The sequence below is a fragment of the Manacus candei genome, unplaced genomic scaffold, assembly GCF_025592945.1.
Source record: "Manacus candei isolate 608988 ecotype Guabito, Panama unplaced genomic scaffold, ASM2559294v1 h1tg000015l, whole genome shotgun sequence".
Lineage (NCBI taxonomy): Eukaryota > Metazoa > Chordata > Aves > Passeriformes > Pipridae > Manacus > Manacus candei.
Window position 1 is genome coordinate 10,608,439 of NW_026138063.1, and position 20,300 is coordinate 10,628,738.

A 20,300-nucleotide genomic window follows, 5' to 3' on the forward strand; every position below is an offset into this window, starting at 1 on the left:
ATAATCACCCTAGCCCTGCACCAAAATTATCCATGAATTAATGAAACTAAAAATGAAACCAGCCCTATGCAGCTCAGACCCCACTCCAGGCCATGCTGAGCTGTGGCCAGGCTCCATACACTGGTTCCAGCCAGTCCTGCCTGTGTAATTCAGAGAAACTTTTTGCATGAGGCTCTTTGGTTTTCTGAAACTTGCAATCCTTCACCAGCACAGGGCTTCTGGGTTGCCTGCACAGAGAACAAGGCCTGGTCACTCTGTGGCTTCACCCAGCTCTGCACAGGCATGCAAATGGAGCAAAGCAGCTCCTTTCCTACTGAGGGCGAGCGAGGGACTCCCTCAAGCTGGGCTTTCTCATGTCTGGCCCAAAGCCAGCATACAATGGCTGGAAGCCCAGAGATGCTATCAGCCAGTGAGTTCCTGGGGGGGGGAGTTACAGACCCTGTTCCACTGAACTGTCTCACAAGGCAGGCGGAACAGCAGCCCCCCACCATCCCAGGCACTGGAAAGAGAGAGGAGCAGCAGGCAGTCATCATCCCTGAGCAATTCTGGCAAGTGCATTGGTTTCCAGGAAATATAAATAACTACTCAGCCATCTGTAACTGGCCCTGGGCTGGTCAGCAAAGGTCTTTCCCAGGCTCTGCACAGTTTCTGCTGGCTACTTGGTGCCAGTGCAGAAAGTACCAAGGAGGTGGCACAGTCCCCATCAGGACGCAGAGCAGCAAGCTTGAATCTTGCTCAGACCTCATACCAGAGACCATCTTCACTCAATGCTGGAACAATCTCCTGCCTTCAACACAGCGCCAAAGCTGCACCAAGCCAAGAACTCACCCCAGGGCTTGGGATGCTCAGTCCCTTCCCAGGCACCAGCCAGTCTTCAAGCTGCTCAGGGAGGACAGGCACGAACAGACCTCTCACTCCATCATACATCACTTTTCTTCATTTTATTTTTTTATTTGTACAGCTATATTTTACAGAACGCATTAATGCAGTTTAGACACAGCCCAAACCCTGTCTCCCGAGATTGTTTATAACACAAGCATGTAAAATAAGACCAAAAAAAAAAATCCAAAACCAAAAAAAATAAAACATTCCTCCACTAGAGAGTTCCACCAAATCTTCTTTTGCAACATCAGGCTGTACCTTGAAGAAACTGAGCTCAATATAGTCCATACATTGAAAACTTCCATTGAAAAGAAAGGCACCGTGCGAAACCACATTTTACATATATACAGACTGAGAACTAGAACAAAAAAATTACACTTTATTATTATTTTAAATTCCTTCTGCAGCTTTGTTGGTTTAATACACACTTTTTTGTAAATTGTAAACCTTCACTTGCAAAAAAATACAAATACACTGATGCATTTAGACAAAATATTTTCTTACTTGTACAGATGCAATACTTTAAAATATCTCCTTAAGTGCTCTATCATAATAAAGATTCTCAGAGTGGCTTCTGCCTGCAGAGTCCAACTGAGCCTTTAATGCATTTTATATATTTTTAATATAGCTTTTTTAAAGGTCTATATATATTTATTTTATATATATATTTATATATTTATATCTATATATATTTACAACTCTGCCATAGATTCCTTCACCTTTGGTTAAAAAAGTTAAAGCCCTCTCTTTAATAGCATACTTTCTCTTTAAAAGAACACACATTTTGCATACAAAAGAAAAAAATCTGTTCCCATAAATCAACATTACATTCCTCATCTTCAAACGGCAAAGGCTGTGAAGGTTAGACTCCAGAGTTTATCAACACTCCACTGCACAGACATTTAAAATGACTATTTTTATTTTTTTAATGTTTTATATACAGTAAGATCTGAATAATTTTATTTTTTCCTTTTGTTTCACATAACTGGGAAAAATAAAACCCGTGTATTTGTAATTTTTTTTTTTTAATTTCTAATGTTTTTCCACCTATCTGTACTATGGGTTTAGAGGCACTCCATCGTGTGACAAATTTTTTTTCCTTTCTTTTTTTTTTTCTTTTTTTTTTTCCTTTTAAAGTGTTGCAAGTATCCTTTGGACAGCTCCTCCCCCTCTGGCCCCCCAAGACGACCTCCTCCTGGGAAATCCTGTGCCTTCAGCAGGCCTTGGGGAGCTCCGGAGGCACCTCGCTCGCCGAGATGCGGTACTGCACCTTGGTGTTGGTGATGGCCCCGTGCTTCTGCCGGAGGTGGAGCCGCAGCTGGCTTTTGTGGCGGAAATGCAGGTTGCACTTCTCACACTGCGGGGAAAGAGGCAAAGGTAGAGGGTGTGAAACGTGACAGCAGGGGACACGGCCTTCCCTTTGGGGCAAGGGGTCCACGCCAAATGCCTGTCCCCCCACCAGTGATCCCAGAATGCTGCACCCCATTATACAGGTGGACGAGGGGAAAAGTGGGAACGTGGTGGGAGGAGCAGCACCTGACGGCACCCCATCCCAGGCTTTCAGCAGCATATATAGGTTTATGGGGTGAACAAAGGCCAAAGTCCCTTGAGAGCAGAGCCTGGCTTTCATGGACATAGAGCTAAGCTCCATATCTAGATGATCAAACCAACTACAGGGCTATTTCAGGAGCTGCTTTTGACCCCTGTCCAGCTGGATGGCTCCAGAGGGATGTTTGGATGACAATCACTGCTTTGATTCCCTCTCCAGCAGATGGTGAAAGCAAGGAAAGCCCCAGCAAATAACTGGGAGCCCACAGGGCTGCAAGCAAGGCCTGGCAGGCTGCTCACTGGGTGCAGGTTATCACCAGCAAAGGGGAGCTCAGGCCAGGCTGTCTGCTCCTTTCCCCCATCCCTGCACACTGCAGGCAGCTGTAATTTAAGCCAAGTTATTTGAAGAAGTGTGACCTTCTTCCAGATGGGGTGGAAGAAAAGAGCAGCTAAGATGCACCCAGCCTGGGCTGCATGTCAGTGTTTCCAACACAGCCACTCCTGACAAACTACTGTATCGGCATCAGCTAATATAGGAGAGGGAGATGGGGCATGAGGAGCAGGGATGTGACCTTGGCCTGGGGCCTCATGAGGCTGGCGAAGGGCATTGGGGAGCTGCAACCAGCCCATGTGAATGCCCTCCTGCCTTCTCAGCACCCCAGGTTTGGCAGCATCCTCCCCTAGTCCTAGCTGAGATTCCTCCTCCCCCCCAAAAAAGCAGGGCCACTCACATGATACGGTTTCTCTCCTGTGTGGATTCGAAGGTGACTTTTGAGGGTCTGCAGGTGCCGGAAGCGTGTGCCACAGATCTCACAGGGATATGGCTTCTCCCCGGTGTGGATGAGCACGTGAGCACGGAGGTGGGCCACCTGGAGAGAGCAGCTCTGGGTCAGGACAGCAGCAGGGATCAAGGGCATCCCCATGGGAACGGGAGTTCTGCCCAAATGTCTTTCTTTAGTCTGTACAGTTCTAGCTGGCAATCAGGGCCACATGTGTCTGAGGTCTGGTATCTCCAGTCCTTAAGAGCAAATGGAGCAGAGTAGCTACAACCAACAGTCAGGCTTCCTACTAAGCCAAACTGTCCCCCATGGACCTTAAGTTCCACATTTACCCCACAACACCATGGGAAGAGCTGCCCAAGGTAGTGAGCTGGGTCATTATCAGCCTACTCCCTGCCATGAGGCATCACCAGTCTTGGGCAGAAGATCCAGCCACATCCCACCTCCCCAGAACCGCAGATCCCAGAGGCCACACGCACCTGGACAAATCTGGCCCCGCAAGTCTCACACTTGTAGGGTTTCTCTCCAGAGTGGATGCGTGTGTGGGTTTTCAGGTTGGCTGGTCGATTGAACTGTGCCCCGCAGATGTTGCAGCGGTACGGCTTTTCTCCTGCAGAGCCCAAAAGAAAGGGTGAGGGCTTAAGTAGAGGTATGCTCAGCACCCAGGACCCATAGTGCTCCCCAGAGCTAAGTCCCTTCAGGTGCTGGACTCCATGGCATGAAGCATGAGCCCTGACTCCTGTCCCTTTTGGAGATGGCTGTGGACAAGCAGCATGGGTTAGGACAGCTCGGGGTGTCTCCAGAGCAGGGTGAGCTCAGGAGACCTTTCTTTTTTGGACTGGGAGCTGCAGCCTTCAGGGCAAGACGAAGTCAGGTAGCTCTGCCAGCAAGGATTAACAGCATCATTGCTCCTGGCCATGGGATAGTGGCTGGCACCTACATCTCCCTACAGCTGTCAGTAAGCACCCTCGAACCCTGCCCTGGCACTTGTGTTGTCTCATCCACCTGTGCAGTGCTCCTGGAGCTCAGCTGAGACTGCAGGAATTTAGGTCTAATTTAGTGCAGCAGCCCAGATTTCCCTTCCCCACCTAGTGAACTGGCTGTTGACAAGTAAAGCATTAATAAAAGCATGAAATAAAATAAGCCTTGGGTTTGTCAGCAAATGACTAAACCCTTAATATCCCCTTCCTTTCTCAGCTTTCATTGTGCTGATTCACAGAGTCCATTCATTCACAGATTTTCCCATCAGCAGAGTTTATGCCAAGCTAGATATGACCTGGATTTCTAGGATGTAAAAATAAATCTGAGACTTCTCCCTAAATGTTCTTTTGACTATTTTAAAATTTTTTTTTGCTTAAGTTTACCACGAAGTTACCTGGAGGCCACACATCTGCTCCCAGTCATTCATTTTGTGGGACACCTTTAGAAACAGTGGTGCCCACTGCTTTACAGCAAAGAAGCTTGAGCTCCATCCCTACCACAGGGCAGGTATCTCCCCATTCCCAGGTCTGGCACTATGTCCAAGGGCTCCCTGGCAGTGCTGAGAAAAGCACCTCACTCTTCCCATCAGGAATGCTTGTGACACAGAGGATGCTGCACGCTGGGACAAACCCAGCCATAAATGCCTGCACACCCATCAACACACAGCCTCCTCAGTCAGTTGTCCCCATGGCAAACACAGTACCTGTGTGGACGGTTTTGTGGCTGGCGAGGTTCCCCTTGTAGCGAAAGGAGGCCTGGCAGCGGTCACACTTGTAGGGCTTGTCACTGTGGACTTGCAGAGAGTGTCTCTTGAGAGAGGCCTCCTCGGAGAACCGGCAGTCACACTCATTGCAGAAGAAGGCTCCATTCTCTGGGAGGGCAGAGAGGAGAGCAATGAGAAGGGCAATGCATAGGTCACCTCTCTGATGGGCCACGGGATGGATTTCGGATGGAGGGAAGGGGCAGACAGGGCAAGTGTTGGAATAAGCAGCCAAGTGCAGATGTTCACAGTCAGTGGTGCTCGCACTGTGCTGTCACCTCCTGACCTTGTGCACACAGCAACAACGTGCACGGTTTGAACAAGCAAAGTCATCATGAGCTCTCTCTCTCCTTTAGTGCCACACAAGCTGCTTCCAGGAAGCCAGCATGTCACCTGGACATCTTTCAGAGAGGTCCATGAAAGCACCCGAGTTATCAGGCATCCTCCAAAGGATGCTCAGCTCTGGAGCAACTCCAGCACCTTTAGAGGTCTTAAACCTTTACATGTAGAGAGGTCTGCCTTGAGCATGGGAAGAAAATCATCACCCAAATCACAAGGTAGGTACCCTCAGTAGGAGGGTGCCCAACTCTTAAATACTGTGTGTAGCTTTGAGCGTCACCACAGAGGGGTTCCCTCTGTGCAATCCTGCATTCCCCCTCACTGAGCTACAGGCAGATGAGTTCAGAGATACCTGTTTCTGGGCTTGTGGGGTTTTGCAACAAGATTGCAAGCCTCATTATCTGCATTTCTCCAGATGTGTGCACTGGGCTCCCCGATAATAAAGATACCATGACAGATGCGTGAGACATGCCATCTTGCCCAATCCCCATTAGGGTCATTACATCTGTAAAGCTTGTTCTCCTGTGGTTCTGGTGGGGTGGGGTGCACTTGTTTCCTGTCCTTAGCTGCCAGGTTTGCAGCAGGTGACTAACTCCCTGCACAAAGTATCTGGATGGTGCTGGGGAAAGGGAGGAAGGAAGTAATTCCAATGTGCATGTGTCCCCCACATGCATGCACACAGCTGGTCAGAGAGTTAAGAGGGGACTTTAAAGCACTGTGGAATCCATCAGCATAAGGATAGGTCTGCCTGCCTGTTTGGTCACAGAGCACTGGGCGATGGGCCCCTAGATTGTACAGCCCCTGACTGCTGGTTGAGGAAGATGACCAGGGATGCAAGACTCACCGCAGCTGGAGTCAGAGTATTCAGACTGGGTTTCCCCCATCTCTTCTCCGAAGTTTGAGCCAGGGGTATGAAGGCACATCTCAGTATGTTGTGGGGACTGGCAGCCACAGGAGCTGCACTTTGACGAATGCATGTACAGTGGGGACTGCCCTTCACTGCTCCGAGGGGACCCATCCCGGGACCTGCGGAAGGACAGCAACATTGAGAAGGCTCTTTCTGTGCTTGAGCTACAGGACCCTTATTTGCACCCCTCCAGACACAAGGGACAGACATGTTTTATAGGGACACCTCTGTGGTGAGATGCCCAGCATAGCCCTGATCAACAGCAGGTCCTTGAGCCTCAATCCTTCAGGTGCCCATCACCAAATGACCTCAAAGTTCTCTAGGAACATTCAGGGCCAGATGATTTTGTTCCTTGATACTTTTGCCACTCCAACGCTTACAGCCAGCCAAAAGCTCAAGGCACAGGGAGTCTGGTGGAAACCAGGGTAGGTAAATCCAGGCTCCAAAGAAATCATCTGGAGCTGCCAGAGTCAGAGATTCACAACCCAATATTCCCATATCCATTGCCAGTCCCCAATACAGTGGGGACAGTAGGTACCCAGCCAATGTCACTAGCAGCACTCCACCAAATGCAGAGGCTTCCATCTGCTCAGGACTGGACTTCCCATACCAATGCTACAGATATTTCACAACTTCCAAACGCTCTTCAGCAACTCAGGAATACCTGTTTCTCAGGGGAGAGGAGGGGGGGTAAAAATATTCTCACCTGTTAACAATATTGTTGAGTCTGCTCGCTTGAGGGATAGTAGAGTCTTCTCCATTCACACTTATCTTGGTGGGGGATTGCACATTGAGATGCTCTGGCTCCATGGACTGCTGGCAGGTGGACATGGGCACGTAGGTGCGAGGAGAGAGGGTTCCCATTTCGTTCTGGTCAGTACTGTCTTGCTTGGTGCTCTGATTGAGAGAGTTGAGGACGATGAACTTGTACTTCTTCCAGTTGCAGGCTTTGGGGTCTGTGGGGCTCTTGGTGAAAAGGGAGCTGGAGTTCTGAGCGATACGGGCATTCTTGCTGCTGCTGGACTCAGTTGGTGAGTTGGGCTGACAGTCTGACTTCTGTGGGCTCTGGGGGCTGATGAGTCCCTTGCGGTCCAGGGGGGTGTTGGTGGGCTCAAAGTGCTGGCTGATCTCATCCTCTGAAGAGGTCCGCTCCTCCTCTTTGGCCACTTTGTCACAAGGGAAATAGGGATTGTTTCGGACTGAAGGGATGACAGGTTTGGGGCCAGAGGCTACGCTGTAGTGCATGTCACTCCTGGCTTCTTCAGCAGCACCTTCTTTTGGAGCATAGATGGTAGCGTGGCACATGTTGGCAGAGATGTCGGTGATGGTTCTTACGTACTCGGTGGGGATTGTCCTGGAGCTGTCACATGGCAGGATCCTCTCCTTGGGGAAGGCACCTGCCCTTGAGAGTTCAGAAAGAGGCATCCTCATCTCCCGCAATTCATCATCCACAAGGAAGCTATTTAGAGGGAGAGGGCTGTATCCATGGTAGGAAATGGGGGATCCAGACAAACTGTTGATCAAGCCAGGTGCAAAGGCCCTCCCATTGCAGAGGGATCCATTTTGGAGAGGCATGCCGTTCTCTGAGACATCTCTGCTCCGATAAGCCATCACCTCTGGGTGGCCCAGCATCCGTCCAGCCAAAAACTCTTCCCTTGGAGTCTTCATAGCAGACACCATCTCTGCTTCACTGGAATCAGGGAAAAAAGGGAGGGAGACATAGTCACTTTCAGCCCGTAAGAGCACATTTGCAGATACTGTGAGTTCTTCCTCTGCTCACCCAAACACCCCCAAAGTTCACCCATGGCACTCACCTAGACTTCACAAACCTTCGGCAGGTATCAACCACATGTTCCATCTGCAGGTAGAGTGCCGTGGCCATCACAGCCATGATATTGTTCTCCCTCAAGTTCAGGCGGGATGTATACATGAAGTCCAAGAGGATGCAAAACCCCTCAGGGTTAATTTCAGGGTCCAGGTTGATGACATTCAAGTTGCACTTGAGCTGGTCAGTGAAGATGCTGTAGAAGAGGCCACTGCAGAGAGGAGACAGTAGAGAATACAAGTGTTATGACAATTCAGAGGAAGAAAGAATTTGTCTGAAATCCCTGAGCACAGAGGGGTTCATGAATGGGAAGGGAGGAGGAGGCAATTACAGAATTCCCTGAGCTTCCCCCTTATTATCAAGCTTGGTTTCTCAGCTTAGTAAGCGTCTTCTGCACTGCACTTTTCCCAACTGGAACAGCCTGCTTTTAGATCTCACCTGCTCAACAACTCCCCACTACCTCCATTTAGAAATTCCCCCTTTCTTTTTTTTTTTCCATTGTTGTTCTTACCACCACCCCCTTCCCATTGTGACTCATTTCTTTCACAAGTCTCTTGGGGCAGCCATGCTCACTCTTAAAACAGAAAAATTAAAAAAAAGGGAAATGTTGGCAAAACATTTTTCAGATGTTGCAATAGTCAAAGCTTGGTTTTTTCAAATCTTTATACCTTGTCAGCAAGAGACCCTGGAAGGCATCTGCCATAATTCAGCTGGGAAATGGTGGGATATTAACTAGTGTTCAATAGGAAGCAATTCCAGCAATCCTAGGAGCTGCAAAGGGATTTCAGACCCCATCAGGCTTTGAAAAAAAAAATCAACAAAGGTGGGAGCAGGCAGCAGTCTGAGAGCCAGGGAGTAATAGCTCTAAAAATAGCAGTGGCAGGGGACACCTCAGTCACAGAGGACTCTCTCACCCCAGTGAGAATTCAGCCCTCCCTCTCCTCCCCTCTCAGGGATGTGCCTCACATCTGCTGCACTCCTCTTTGTCTCCATAGGCTGTATGTGGGCAGATGTGGGCACAGAAGGAGAGAGGTGAGGGCAGTGTGCTGGAGGGAAAAGGTCTCAGCTCTAGTGTGCTGGAAGGGAAAGGTCTCAGCTATAATCCTACTACAGGTACAAATTTCTGGGCATCCTCTTTCAGTTCTGCTTCTCTGTCTCTGCTTCCCTGTCTGTGAACCCCATGAGCCCTCTTAGGACTGCAGCAGTGCTGCTGACAGCCAAAGGCTGAGGGAGCAGGGAAAGAGGCAGGGAAGGACCCTGCTCTCACCTGCAGGCCATCAGGACTGTTTTGTGGGCTCTGAACTGCTCCCGGTTCACAATGATGACAACATCAGTCAGGATATCCCGGCTTCTAAGGCGGTTGAGATTGAGGAGGACATCGCTCGCGTGGCGGGTGAACTGGATGCAGCTGTCTGCTGGCGAGGCCATCTTGAGTCTGCCTGGAACAGAAGCAGAAGGAAGATGAGAACGGAGGAACAGCCAGGTAAGTACTCTAAACCCAGTGAAGAGACAGCTGCTGCTCTGGGACAGGCTTAGATGGCCAACTGCCCCTTGTAGGGGCAGCACCAGTTCCTTGGTCCCAAAGCAATCAGCCCTGCACCACACCACACTCCTGCCAGTCTTTCTAGTGAGGTCCCCTGGCTGACAGCAAGACCTGGCATGTCTCATCCCACCCTGCAAGCTGGTGAGCAAAGGTGGACAGAGCCTTCTGAGAATTAGCTCACTGTCTCCTTTTTCCCCCTGCCTCGCCCATGGTGGCCCAGCCCACTCCTCCCATTCAGGTTCATCTCCACGAAGGTCTGAACACAGCTCCCAGCCCTCAGATTTTCCTCAGGAGCCATTCCCCTCACCTGTCTGATGTCTGGCTGTAAATTCAGCCAAAGAATTCAAAACAAGCCTTAAGGTCCCAACTGAAGCTGAATGATTTCAACATTTGGAAAAAATCCAGCCCATAGTGGAGCAACAGCCCTCACCCACAGGAAACTACCTTCCTACTCCCAAGTGGTGGCCACTCTGGAGAAGACCTGTCCACAGTTTCCCAATGAACTGGTGAGAAGTAGAACTCATCTAACCTGCTGGGCTGCTACCCACACCATAGCCCAGTCTCTCCCAGTGAGCAAGGCTTGGGTAAGTCGAGGAACCTGAAGCCTTCTCCAAACACCATCTCAGGTGTTCTGCCAACTAGTGCCCAAGATGGCCCATATCTTCCTGCCTGAAGTTTGGGCTGGAACGTGCACCTTCAGCATGAAATTCCTCCATGATCAACCTCCTCTCATAATCCTGACTCCTCCTCCCACCCCAGCAACATATGAATGTACAGTATTTTCTACAGAGCAGCTGCTCTCCTGAAAACAAATTCCAGCTGGTTCTAATGAAACATTTCATTCCACATGTTTAAAGGGAAGGGGGAGGGAGGTTAGGAGGGAAAGCACAAAATTTAAATTTACATACCCAATGCCTCAATTCACAGTCCAAAAGTTTCTTTCAAACCTACAAATAAAGCACAAGAAAACAAACGCCGCATTAGCTGGTAATTATGAATTGGCCATGGCAGGACACAAACCGGCTGTTTTGTTCGAGTATCGGTTGGATAAAAGCTAGAGATAACCTTATTGGAGAGTAGAAGGTTTGTTAACATTTGTTTCTTCCGGTACAGTACGTTCTTATCACAACCACAGGCTTTGAGAATCCAATCATAGCTTCTTCCACACCCTCTAGGCCAAACCATGGGCGTATGCCAAGGAGATTTTCATTTCCATGACTCAGGAACTTAAAGGCAAGTGGGGAAGGGAAGTCAAGCGAGAATTTTCTCACCACTTCTTTCAGAGATAACTCTTCTCATGCCAAGACTGAATTCCTGTCCAGTGCCACACTCAAGACCCGTGCCATTTTCCCAGCACCCTGTTAACAGGTATGACATGTACACAAACATCTGCTGCCACTCTGCTCAGAAGCCTGGAAAGAGCCTGAATACAGTCCTCCAAAACACCTTCTGCCCTTGTCAAAATACCCACATGCCCCAGCTGGTGCAAATGCCCTAAGATGGGATTGCTGAACAGATTCGGGAGGATATAGGTATCAAGTATCAAAGTGACTTGGCCAGGACTGCATAGGAAGCCAGTGGTGGAGACAGATGAGGACCCAGAAGAAATGTCTTCCTCTTGCTGCTGCAAAAGCCTTCCCCTAAAACCACAAGCCGTGTCTCCAGCCACTGGCTTCACAGGCAATGTAGCTGGGGCAGAACAGCAAGGAAACCTAGGAGTTAACTGCCTTCCAGAACTCGTACTATTCCTCCCAAATTTACTTAAAACCAAAGACAATTGATCTGCCACCAATGCAGAAAAAAGGTCCTCAGGCAGTCACCCCAGCAGGTAGAAGCCAAATGAATAAGTGAACAAACAAACCCCAAGATCTTCATCACACTACTTTGAGGACCAACCCCCAGACACTGGATGGAGACTCTAAGACTGCCAGCACTTGCAGAAAGCCCATCCATCCCTGTGAGGACAAGTGTCTTCTCCCCTCTCCCTTGTGGGAGATGTGCAGATCTGGAGCTCAAGCTCCCCTAACATCCCCAGAGACACCAGGATGAAGAGATGAGATTTAAGGCAAGGTATTACACACAAACCCCAGAAGGGTGTCTTACAGCCTCATTCCAGCCATCAAACGCAAATCTTCAGAGCCGCCGTGAGCTTGGCCAGCTTAAAACTTTACACACATACAAAAAGTGACTCATTTCCCAAACACTGCAGACTCTGACCTTTCTGTACATGCTCACTGCCAGCCACTCACTATCATCAGTTGCAAGCCAAGGGACTCATGCCGTTCTGCAAGGAGCCCAGCACACACCCGTGCATCCATATGAGCAGATGCATGCATCTGGGGCAGCCAGTGGCATCCCAACCTTGGCTACATTGGCAGCTGTAATCTCCCAGGCTCCAGGGAGCCATCTCAGCGTCACAGACATGAGGAGGTGACCCATCTGTAAACCAACAGAGTTACAAACTGCGAGACAAACTCTGCACCCGTGAGCATCACGTGAGAAGCTGCTGCTGTCACCAAATTCCCTTACCCACAGTGAAGCCGCAGCACCGCCTCGGGAGACACCTGGCTTCTCTCCCAGAGCTGGAACCCCCAGCACAGCTGCCCCCACCCCCAAATTATCCCTCCCAGCGCAGTGCTGCTGAAACGCCCAAAGCCCCGGGAGTCAGGCAGGTGCATCCCAAGCAGCTCCCGGCTGCAGGATGTGGGCATGCAGGGGGAAAGGGGCTTTCCTTCCCCTCAGTGTGCTGAGTCGCCTTAACCCTGCCCTTCCCAGTCTCTGCACAGCACCAGCTCTGTACCCCAACAGGGGAGGATGCTTGGACCAGAGATCAGAAGAAAAAGGGACAAAAAGGAGCAGCAATCTGACAGGAAGCAGGAAAAACCGCTGCAGCCAAGTATGGATTTTGCCATCCACAACCCCCTCAACGCCCACGAGGCTCCCTCAGGCTCAGCTGGGGACAGAGCACCATCCCATGCCCCCCCTCCAGTTTTCCTGCCCAGTACCTTGTAGGTGTGGGCTCTCTAGCAGTGCTCGAGGCTGCACACCAGGGCTTGCTGTACCCATAGAGGAAGGTTTGGATTAGGCAAAGAGCCCATTTTGGGGGTGGTCTCATGGGACTGTCACTGCTGCTGCCTTCCAGGAAGGCAATGGGTCTGCCCCAGCGGTTCAGGGAACAGCCCTTCCCTGCCGGCACCTCCCCGAGAAAACCCATTCCTGGAAAAGAGCCCAGGGCTGGCTCTGCCTTCCCTGCAGCCAGCTCAGCGAGCATAGGGAGGGTGCACCTTCGTGTAGGGGAACCCCTTTCAGTTCAACCTCATGCAAAGGGGAGACCCTCTCAGCTCCCTCACCCCAGGGGCAAAGGGGAGAAACAGGGACTTCCTCCCCAGTTAATCTTTCCACCATGCCTCCCCATCCATCCACTCTCCCAGTTATAGAGAATTCCTTTTCATCCATCCTCCTCCCACTCCGCACACAGCAGGGAACTCCTTGCTCCCCTATCCTTCTTTGGATAGGGGATCCCCTGTGGTCTTAACCCTTCTCCCACCCCCATGCACATAGCCAGGAGGAGGGCACCAATCACTCCCCTGCCCTGGGCCCCAATCTCCTACCCCTCCAGAGCCTGCAGCGCCGACTCACACCACCTTGAAGGGGTGGTTGGGTGAAGTCTTCCTTCCCCACAGCCTCATCCCACACAGTGCGCCGAAACTGCCCGCCCAGGGGAAGCTCCATCCTGCTCCCCCTCCTCTCCAGTCCCCGCACCCTGCAGGGTCCCAGCCCCATGAGAACATCCCCTCTGCCCAGGGCACAGCGCCAGCTGCCTCTCCACCCTGCCAAGGAATGCCTGGTTTCTGCTGAACAGGGACCAGGGGGACAACCAAGAAAACGGGATGGGGTGTGGGTGGCTTCCCTCCCCTCCCCACCATCAGGAGTCATGGGTGCTACATGCCATGGTGAAGAAGCTTTTGGTTGGGGGTGAGCAAGCACTCAGCTCAGCTTTCCTGATACCATGCAATCTGGGGGCACTAAACGTCCTTTAGCTGTCACAGCAGAGTTTTATTAATTTAGTAGCTTCTGGTTGGTGTCTAGGCCAAAACGTGGCTGGGTTAATAATAACCCAAGAGGAGACCGAGAGAAGTCCTAGTGCACAGCGTCAGCACAGATCAAAAGCAGCATCACTAGTGCAAGCCCTGTTGTATTTTCCACCGTACCCTTTCCGTGAGTGGATTGCACTCGCTCTATCGAGCGGTCTCAATCTGATCCAATTTCCTGCCAGCAAACAAATGTTTCTAGGAAATGCAATACATTATCTGGACGGGTTTATTATCAGCATTTGGAACCAGGAAAACCACATATTTTCTCGAGCACTGCAGGAAACTTTAGTTTGTACTTCAAAAGAGGGTTTAAAGGATTGCCCTTGAAAGCTGGCCCGGCTCAAGTCTCCACATTGTTTTGGTCTTTGCAGAAGAAAATGCAGAGGAGGGAGGGGGTAAGCACGCTAAAACTGCCTCCAATGTTTTCCTACTAAAAAGGACTCCCCTGCCCTCTACAGAGCCAAGCTCTGGCTGTGAGGCAGAGGCAGCGCGTGCCCTTGGGAAGCGAGGACTCCAGCCTTCCTCAGCATTTCAAACGACCCCAAGCAATTTGGCACATTAATTTTTCAAGGGAAGGCAGGAACCACGTCCCGGCTGAAATCGAGGGAGCTACTCCAGAGCACGGGAGACAGACTCCATGCCCTGTCAACACTGAGCCCTGCACCAAGATGCCAACCCGACAGTGGGGTGCAGCTGGAGCCCAGTGTCCCCAGCAGCTGAGCCAGATCCCTGGCCCCGCTGGGCTCCAAGGAGGTGTCTCATCATTCCTACCCCACACCAGGGCAGAAAATCACCAGCCAGCACCAGCCCGACCCTCCCTGTTTCTATTCTCCTGGGGCTGAGGGTGGCACAGCTCATTTTGGCAGTAAGGAACTGCTTTGGCATCCCGCCTGGATGGGACGAGACACATACACAGCTTGGGGTGCTTTGGTCAGGGGAGAGATATCCCCTCACCCCTATATTTAACTAAACGGATTTAAGGAGGCCCATATTTTAGAGGGTGCCTGATCCTACAGGACACCTTCTTCGGGACCCACTGTCCCGCAGCACACTTGTCCCAAGCTTTCCCCCCCATAAACAAGGGTCTGACATTCCTCATGGGTACACAGTGCACAGCCCAAAGGCATCAACTGACCGGGAGAAAAAGAGGGAGGAAAACGATATAGACCAAAAATTTCCTACCCCTCTCTCACTGCCCTTAGTTCTCCCTCCGATTTAGATGTGAAGCTCCACTGAGATTATGGGGGTTTTAAAGCAGTCCTGAAGACTACATGCTTGCTCTGATTTAGGGGTGTGTGTCTTTTGGCTGCCAGCATCCTGCAGCGATGAGATCTAGCATGGATTTAAAAAAAAAAAAAAAAAAAAAAAAAAAAAAAGGAGGACTACAATTGCAGTCTAAATTTGCAGTCTGAAGGAGTTTACTGGTCAGATCCTGACTTTTGGATACTGATCTAACCAAACTGCAAACTGTGAACTCCTGAGGTTTGCCAATGCCTGCTGTAAACATGGAAACCAAGTGTCACTTTTTGCCAAACAGAAGAATGGTTTAAAAATAGATCTAGAGAAGAATACAGGCACTCGGCATACAAGGCTCCCGTTTATAGACTCCCATGCTACTATAAAATGGAACAAGAGGTTATGAGCACACAGGCAACTTTTCACCAAATTTAGATTTTACCAACTTCTCAGAAACCTGAAAACAACATTTCGGGTTCCAACTGAACCAGTAAAAGCTCTTTGAGTGAGGCTCACAGCCCAGATATTATAGCACATAGACTAAAGCAGGCATGAAACGGCTCTTCAACCTTAACACCATAAATATATGAAGGTAGATAAGCTGCACACTGAGAAATGCACCTACTGGTTAGATCTTCATTTTATTAATCTATAGACTTTCTAAGAAGATTTTCTTTTTCATGGAGTATGCACATAAAATGAGAGGACAGTCCTACAACACAGGACTGTCTCACAAAGTTTTACCACCTGTATTTGTAATGGAATTTTGAGGATAACATTGCTGTTTACTATGAAAAAAAAAAAAAAAATCCAAACCCAAAAACTGTTCTTACAAATTAATATTGGACTGCTGCCATTCACTGACCAAAATAAAAAAGATTAAAAAAAAAAAGAAAAAAAAGAAAAAGAAAAAAAAAAAGAGCATAGATTTACGATGCATCCTAAATTAGGCAGAAATTCAAGGGCAGATTAGCACCACAACTCGGAAAGATTTTCACATGTGATTTCATGACTAGACCCAGAGAGAACTCCATATGGAAATGTCAGTGACTTTAATAAGCACTCGGTTGTTTCCAATTAGGCTCCTTAAGTAAGTTCAGTGGCATCCAGAGTTTCCTCCGCCACCTTCCTCCTAGCTGGCAAGCACTTTTTTTTCTTTTTTTAATAAGCAGTTAATAAACATGTTCCCACTCTCCCGAGGCTGCCGGCCCCGCCAGCCCCGTGCGGAGCGGCGAGAAATGACACTAGATGGCACCAGTTCGCTTTGCTGCAGGAGCAATTTTTCCCCTTGGAAAATAAAACACCCCAACCAAACCTGGAAAACATATAATTTTGTCGATGTAATTCTGTTCCTCTTAAAACGCGTCTGAGCAACATTATTTTTATGAGCTTTTCCAGCCTTGTTTTGAAAAACTTAATGTTTCTGCTAGGTTTATTTTTGTCTCATCCGACAGCCGGCTGAATCCTCCCTGCGCTGCAAACAGGGTTGTCTAAAAAGTGTCACAAAGACTTTTGACGGATTTTTTCCCCCCCTTTTTTTTTTGTTTTTGGGGTGGGATTTGTAAGAATCACTTCTCATTCCGACTTCTTCCTTCACAATAATAACTAACCAGTTAACCTCCACTTCCTCTCCCAATATTGACTCAGACAGTCAGAACTGAGGAGGATTGGAAATTGGAATTTAAATGCATCTCGAGAGATCCTTGATCTGTTTTGCCAGTCAAAACTGAATGCTGAGAAATGAACTCTTTTCTTACTGGAACAATGCAATTATCCATTCTCCTGGAAAATTGCTAGACACCCTTTGAATATTTTAAAGGCTTGGTGATTTGTTTCATGGGGCAACATTTGCCATTTATAATGCAAGTTTTTAAACCTGCGATCCTACCCTTAGGAGAAAAATAACAATCTCAGGTTCCACCCCCCCACGTTAATATAAGGAGAGCTTTTCCCTAAAATATTTTTTAAGCAATTTTTGAACTGCAACCCCCTCAAGGACTGCAGGAATAAGTCTGTATTTGCTCCGAAAGCTTACATCCTTTAAACCCTTGAAACAATACCCCAAACGATAATTTTTAAAGCATTTAAAAGTTTGAGAGAGGAATCAATAAGCATCCCCAGATCAAATAATGGCCTGTTCCAAACCCAGCCCTGCTGACACGTCCACTGGCACAGGTATGAATTTGGCTCCAAACAGAGATGTCGGACCAATGCAACACTTCTCACTGAGCCTCATCCATCTGGCCCCAACCTCCCTTCGCACTGATCCTGCACCTACTGAAGTCAGTGGAAAAAACTAAACGGGGCCGTGTTTGTTTTTGTTGATTTTGACTCATGATTTTAAGCCCAGATTTGCTTCTTCCCTGGAAATGCAACAGGGGGGTCAAAGGCAGCTTTTTAGGCACATCTGAGAGGCCGCCGTGGATTTTTCTAAACAAACGCCTTGCTTTCTGTTTCCCTCCTTCCCAAGAGGCGATTTCATAACATTTCATACTGTGACTTTGCAAACTACAGGAGGGGGGGGAGGATAGCGGGGGGCGGGGGGGGGGGGGGGTGGCCGGGAGAGGTCGCTGCCGCCCGACCACGAAAAGTTTTCATAACAAAGTTGGGTTTTTTCGGTTTTGTTTTGCCCTTTATTTTTAAAGGGGGTGTGTGTGTGCGTGTGCAAAAAAATAATACACACACGCACACAAGAACGCGCACCTAACAACAACAACAACAAAAAAAAACCCCAAACCAAACAGCCCTCTCCCTTCCTTGCCCGCTTTTGGCGGGTTTGGGGGCGCGGGGGGTGCAGCGGCGCGGGGCGGGGGTTGCGCGGCTCCCCGCGCCGCTCGCTCCAGGAATAGCGTGTGGCCGGGGGCCAGCCCCGCCGCTGCCGGCGGCAGATTTACGAGCGCCTGTCTCCGCGCCAAGTCCGCCGCGGTAGTAAACACAGGGGAAGGGCTGCGATGGGGGCAGCGGGGGGCTCTCCCCGCATCGCGCCACAGACCCCATCCCTCGCACGGCCGCGCTCCGCTTGCCCCGCCGGCTGCCTTCCTCCCGGCAGGGCACTCCCTCTCCTCCCCGCGGGTGTTGTTGTTATTATTATTATTATTTTTATTATCATCATCGTTATTATTATTATTATTATTATTATTTTCAACCCTCCTCGTCATATTCAGAGTCGTTTAACACACTTTTACCCCCTTCCCGAGTTTTGCATCGCCGTTTGTTCCCCAGCCGGCAGCCGCACGCCCCGCACGCCCCGTCGAGGCGAGCGCGGTTCTCCGCCGCCCCGGGCCGGCGCTCCGCCGTGCTCCGGGGCCGGCAGCCGGCGGCGGCCGAGCCTCCCCGCGGGCTCCCCCCTTCCCCGGGCAGGGAAATGCCGCAAGTCTTCTCCATCACCGCCCGCTCTTAGCCCGGGGCTTGACAGATCGCGGCGCAGCCCCGCCACAGGTTGCAAAACGCACCAGCCCTTTCGCGGTTGCACCGGGGAGGGGAATAACAATAATAATGATTTAATAATAGAAATAGAGAGGGAGGGAGGACGATGCGGAAAGGCCGGTGCCCGGTGCCGCCGAGCCCCCGCGCTGCCGCCAGCCCCGCTCCGCTCCGCGGCGGCTTCGTGCGGTGGCGAAACGACAACAGCGACACAACACGCACCAAAAAAAAAAAAAAATAAAATTAAAAAAAAAAAAAAAAGGACGAGGGAAAAAAAAAAAAAAGGAAAAGAAAAATAACACACCCCGACCAAGGGATCCAGCCATTGAGAGCGGACCCCGAGTCACGCCACAAGCCCAGCGGCCGCCAGCGCTCGCCGCCGTCCTGCGCCCGCGGGGTGGCTGCAGGTGCAGAGAGGAGCCGCCACCGTCCCCCCCGTCCCCACCCGGCCGTCACGCGTGTGGGAAAGCCAATAATCCCAGATAACCGATAATCCCCGGGAGAGGACAGCGAGGGGAGACACCCCCACCTCCCCGCCGCTCCCCTCCCCGTATACACGCTCCCAGCGTTAGAAACATGCAGGCACCCCTATTTCCCTAATTTTTTTCTCCCCTGACAGCGGACAAGGAAAGAAGGGGGGGATGTGTGTGTGAATTAAATAAATAAATAAAGCAAGGAAAAAATTTTAAATTGAGGAGATGACAATAATAATAATAATAATAAAAAAATAAAGGGCACCTGCAGCGGGAAAGGGGGGGAAGGAAAGAGGAGGGAGAGAAAAAAAAATGGGTAGAAATATATAGAGGCGGCTCCGCGCCAAGCGTCGGAGCGGGGCAGGGAGGGAAAGAGGAGGGAAAAAAAAATGGAGAGAAAAAAAAAAAAAGCGAGCGAGAGAATTAAAGGGTAAAATCGGCCGCGGCAATAGAAGCAGCAATCACCTGGTCTCCGGGCTTTCCTAGAAACTCCTTGCATCACCACTTCTAAGAACCCCAGTTCTAAGAATCAACAGAGCCCAATTCTCGGAATTTGAGCTGCGGACTCTACCACTGCGCTCAGCACGGGGAGGGCCACGGACCTCCCTCCTCCGCGCCTTCCCCGCCACCGCGGCCCTCCCGGGGTGCGCTGCCCCTCCGCGCCGCCCCCATCGGGCGCCCAGCGCGGTGGGCGCGCACCCCGTGAGGGCGGCGGCGGCGGCGGGGGTCCCTCCGTGCCGCCCCCCGCCCGTCCCCCCGCCCGCGCCCCCCCTCCCGCGGTGGTCGCGCCCGGCCGGCGGGGTCACGTGGCGGCGGGTGCCGCCGGTGACGTGGGGGGCGCGCGGGCGCGGAGCAGCGCGCGCGGCGCGGACCGAGCGGCGGCGGCGGCGGCGGCGGCGGCGGCGGCGGCAGGAACGGGAACGGGAACGGGAACGGGAACGGGAACGGGAACGGGAACGGGAACGGGAACGGGGGGTCCCGGGGAGCAGCTCCGGGCGGTGCAAACACACATCTCACCCCCCAACTCCCCGCTTCTCTTCTCTCTCTTTTTTTTTTTTGTATTTTTTTTTTTTTTATCCCACTCCTCTCCGAAAAAGAGCGAAGGGATCTGACCAGAAAAACACCCCCCCCAAAAACGCGCCTTTAATTTTTTTTATATATTTTTAACTATTTTAATTTTTTAATTTTTTTTTTTTTATTTATTTTGGGGCAGGGGGTCACTTTCGCGTTTCTAAAACACCCTCCCACTCCCCCCCCAAAAAACCCCAAACCAAACCAACCAAACAACCCAGCGAGCAAAGCCAGGAGCCTGCTGCATTGCAATGGATTTTTACTTCTTTTCTTTTAATTATTTTTTCCCCTCAATCAGTTGGAGGTTTTTTAATAATTTTTTACAAACAGCCACACTCGGCTCAGGGTCTCCAATGGGATTTACTCTTGGGGAAAGAAGCTTTTTCTTTAAAGACCGTCCCTTACGAGCTTCCCATATTCCTTTTTGGGGTTATTTTTA

At 50.4% G+C, this 20,300-nt stretch overlaps 1 protein-coding gene across 5 annotated transcripts; it reads right to left on the minus strand.

The window, feature by feature from the left end:
• Positions 1–926: 926 nt before the first annotated feature.
• BCL6 (BCL6 transcription repressor) lies at positions 927–19,379 on the minus strand. 5 transcript variants are annotated; one of them, XM_051782321.1, is made up of 10 exons: positions 19,256–19,379; positions 10,473–10,511; positions 9,289–9,456; positions 8,011–8,232; positions 6,903–7,886; positions 6,134–6,315; positions 4,894–5,061; positions 3,689–3,819; positions 3,162–3,299; positions 927–2,239 (listed from the first exon to the last, which is right to left on the minus strand). In XM_051782321.1, exons 3-10 carry the CDS (start codon positions 9,447–9,449, stop codon positions 2,096–2,098), a joined length of 2,130 nt encoding a protein of 709 aa, XP_051638281.1. In that variant the 5' UTR covers positions 9,450–9,456; positions 10,473–10,511; positions 19,256–19,379; the 3' UTR covers positions 927–2,095. The 5 variants fall into 5 exon arrangements, with proteins under 5 accessions (XP_051638281.1, XP_051638280.1, XP_051638283.1 ...); XM_051782320.1 differs by having other exon boundaries at positions 9,289–9,460; positions 19,256–19,378; XM_051782323.1 differs by lacking the exon at positions 19,256–19,379 and adding an exon at positions 11,814–11,897 and having other exon boundaries at positions 9,289–9,460.
• Positions 19,380–20,300: the final 921 nt, after the last annotated feature.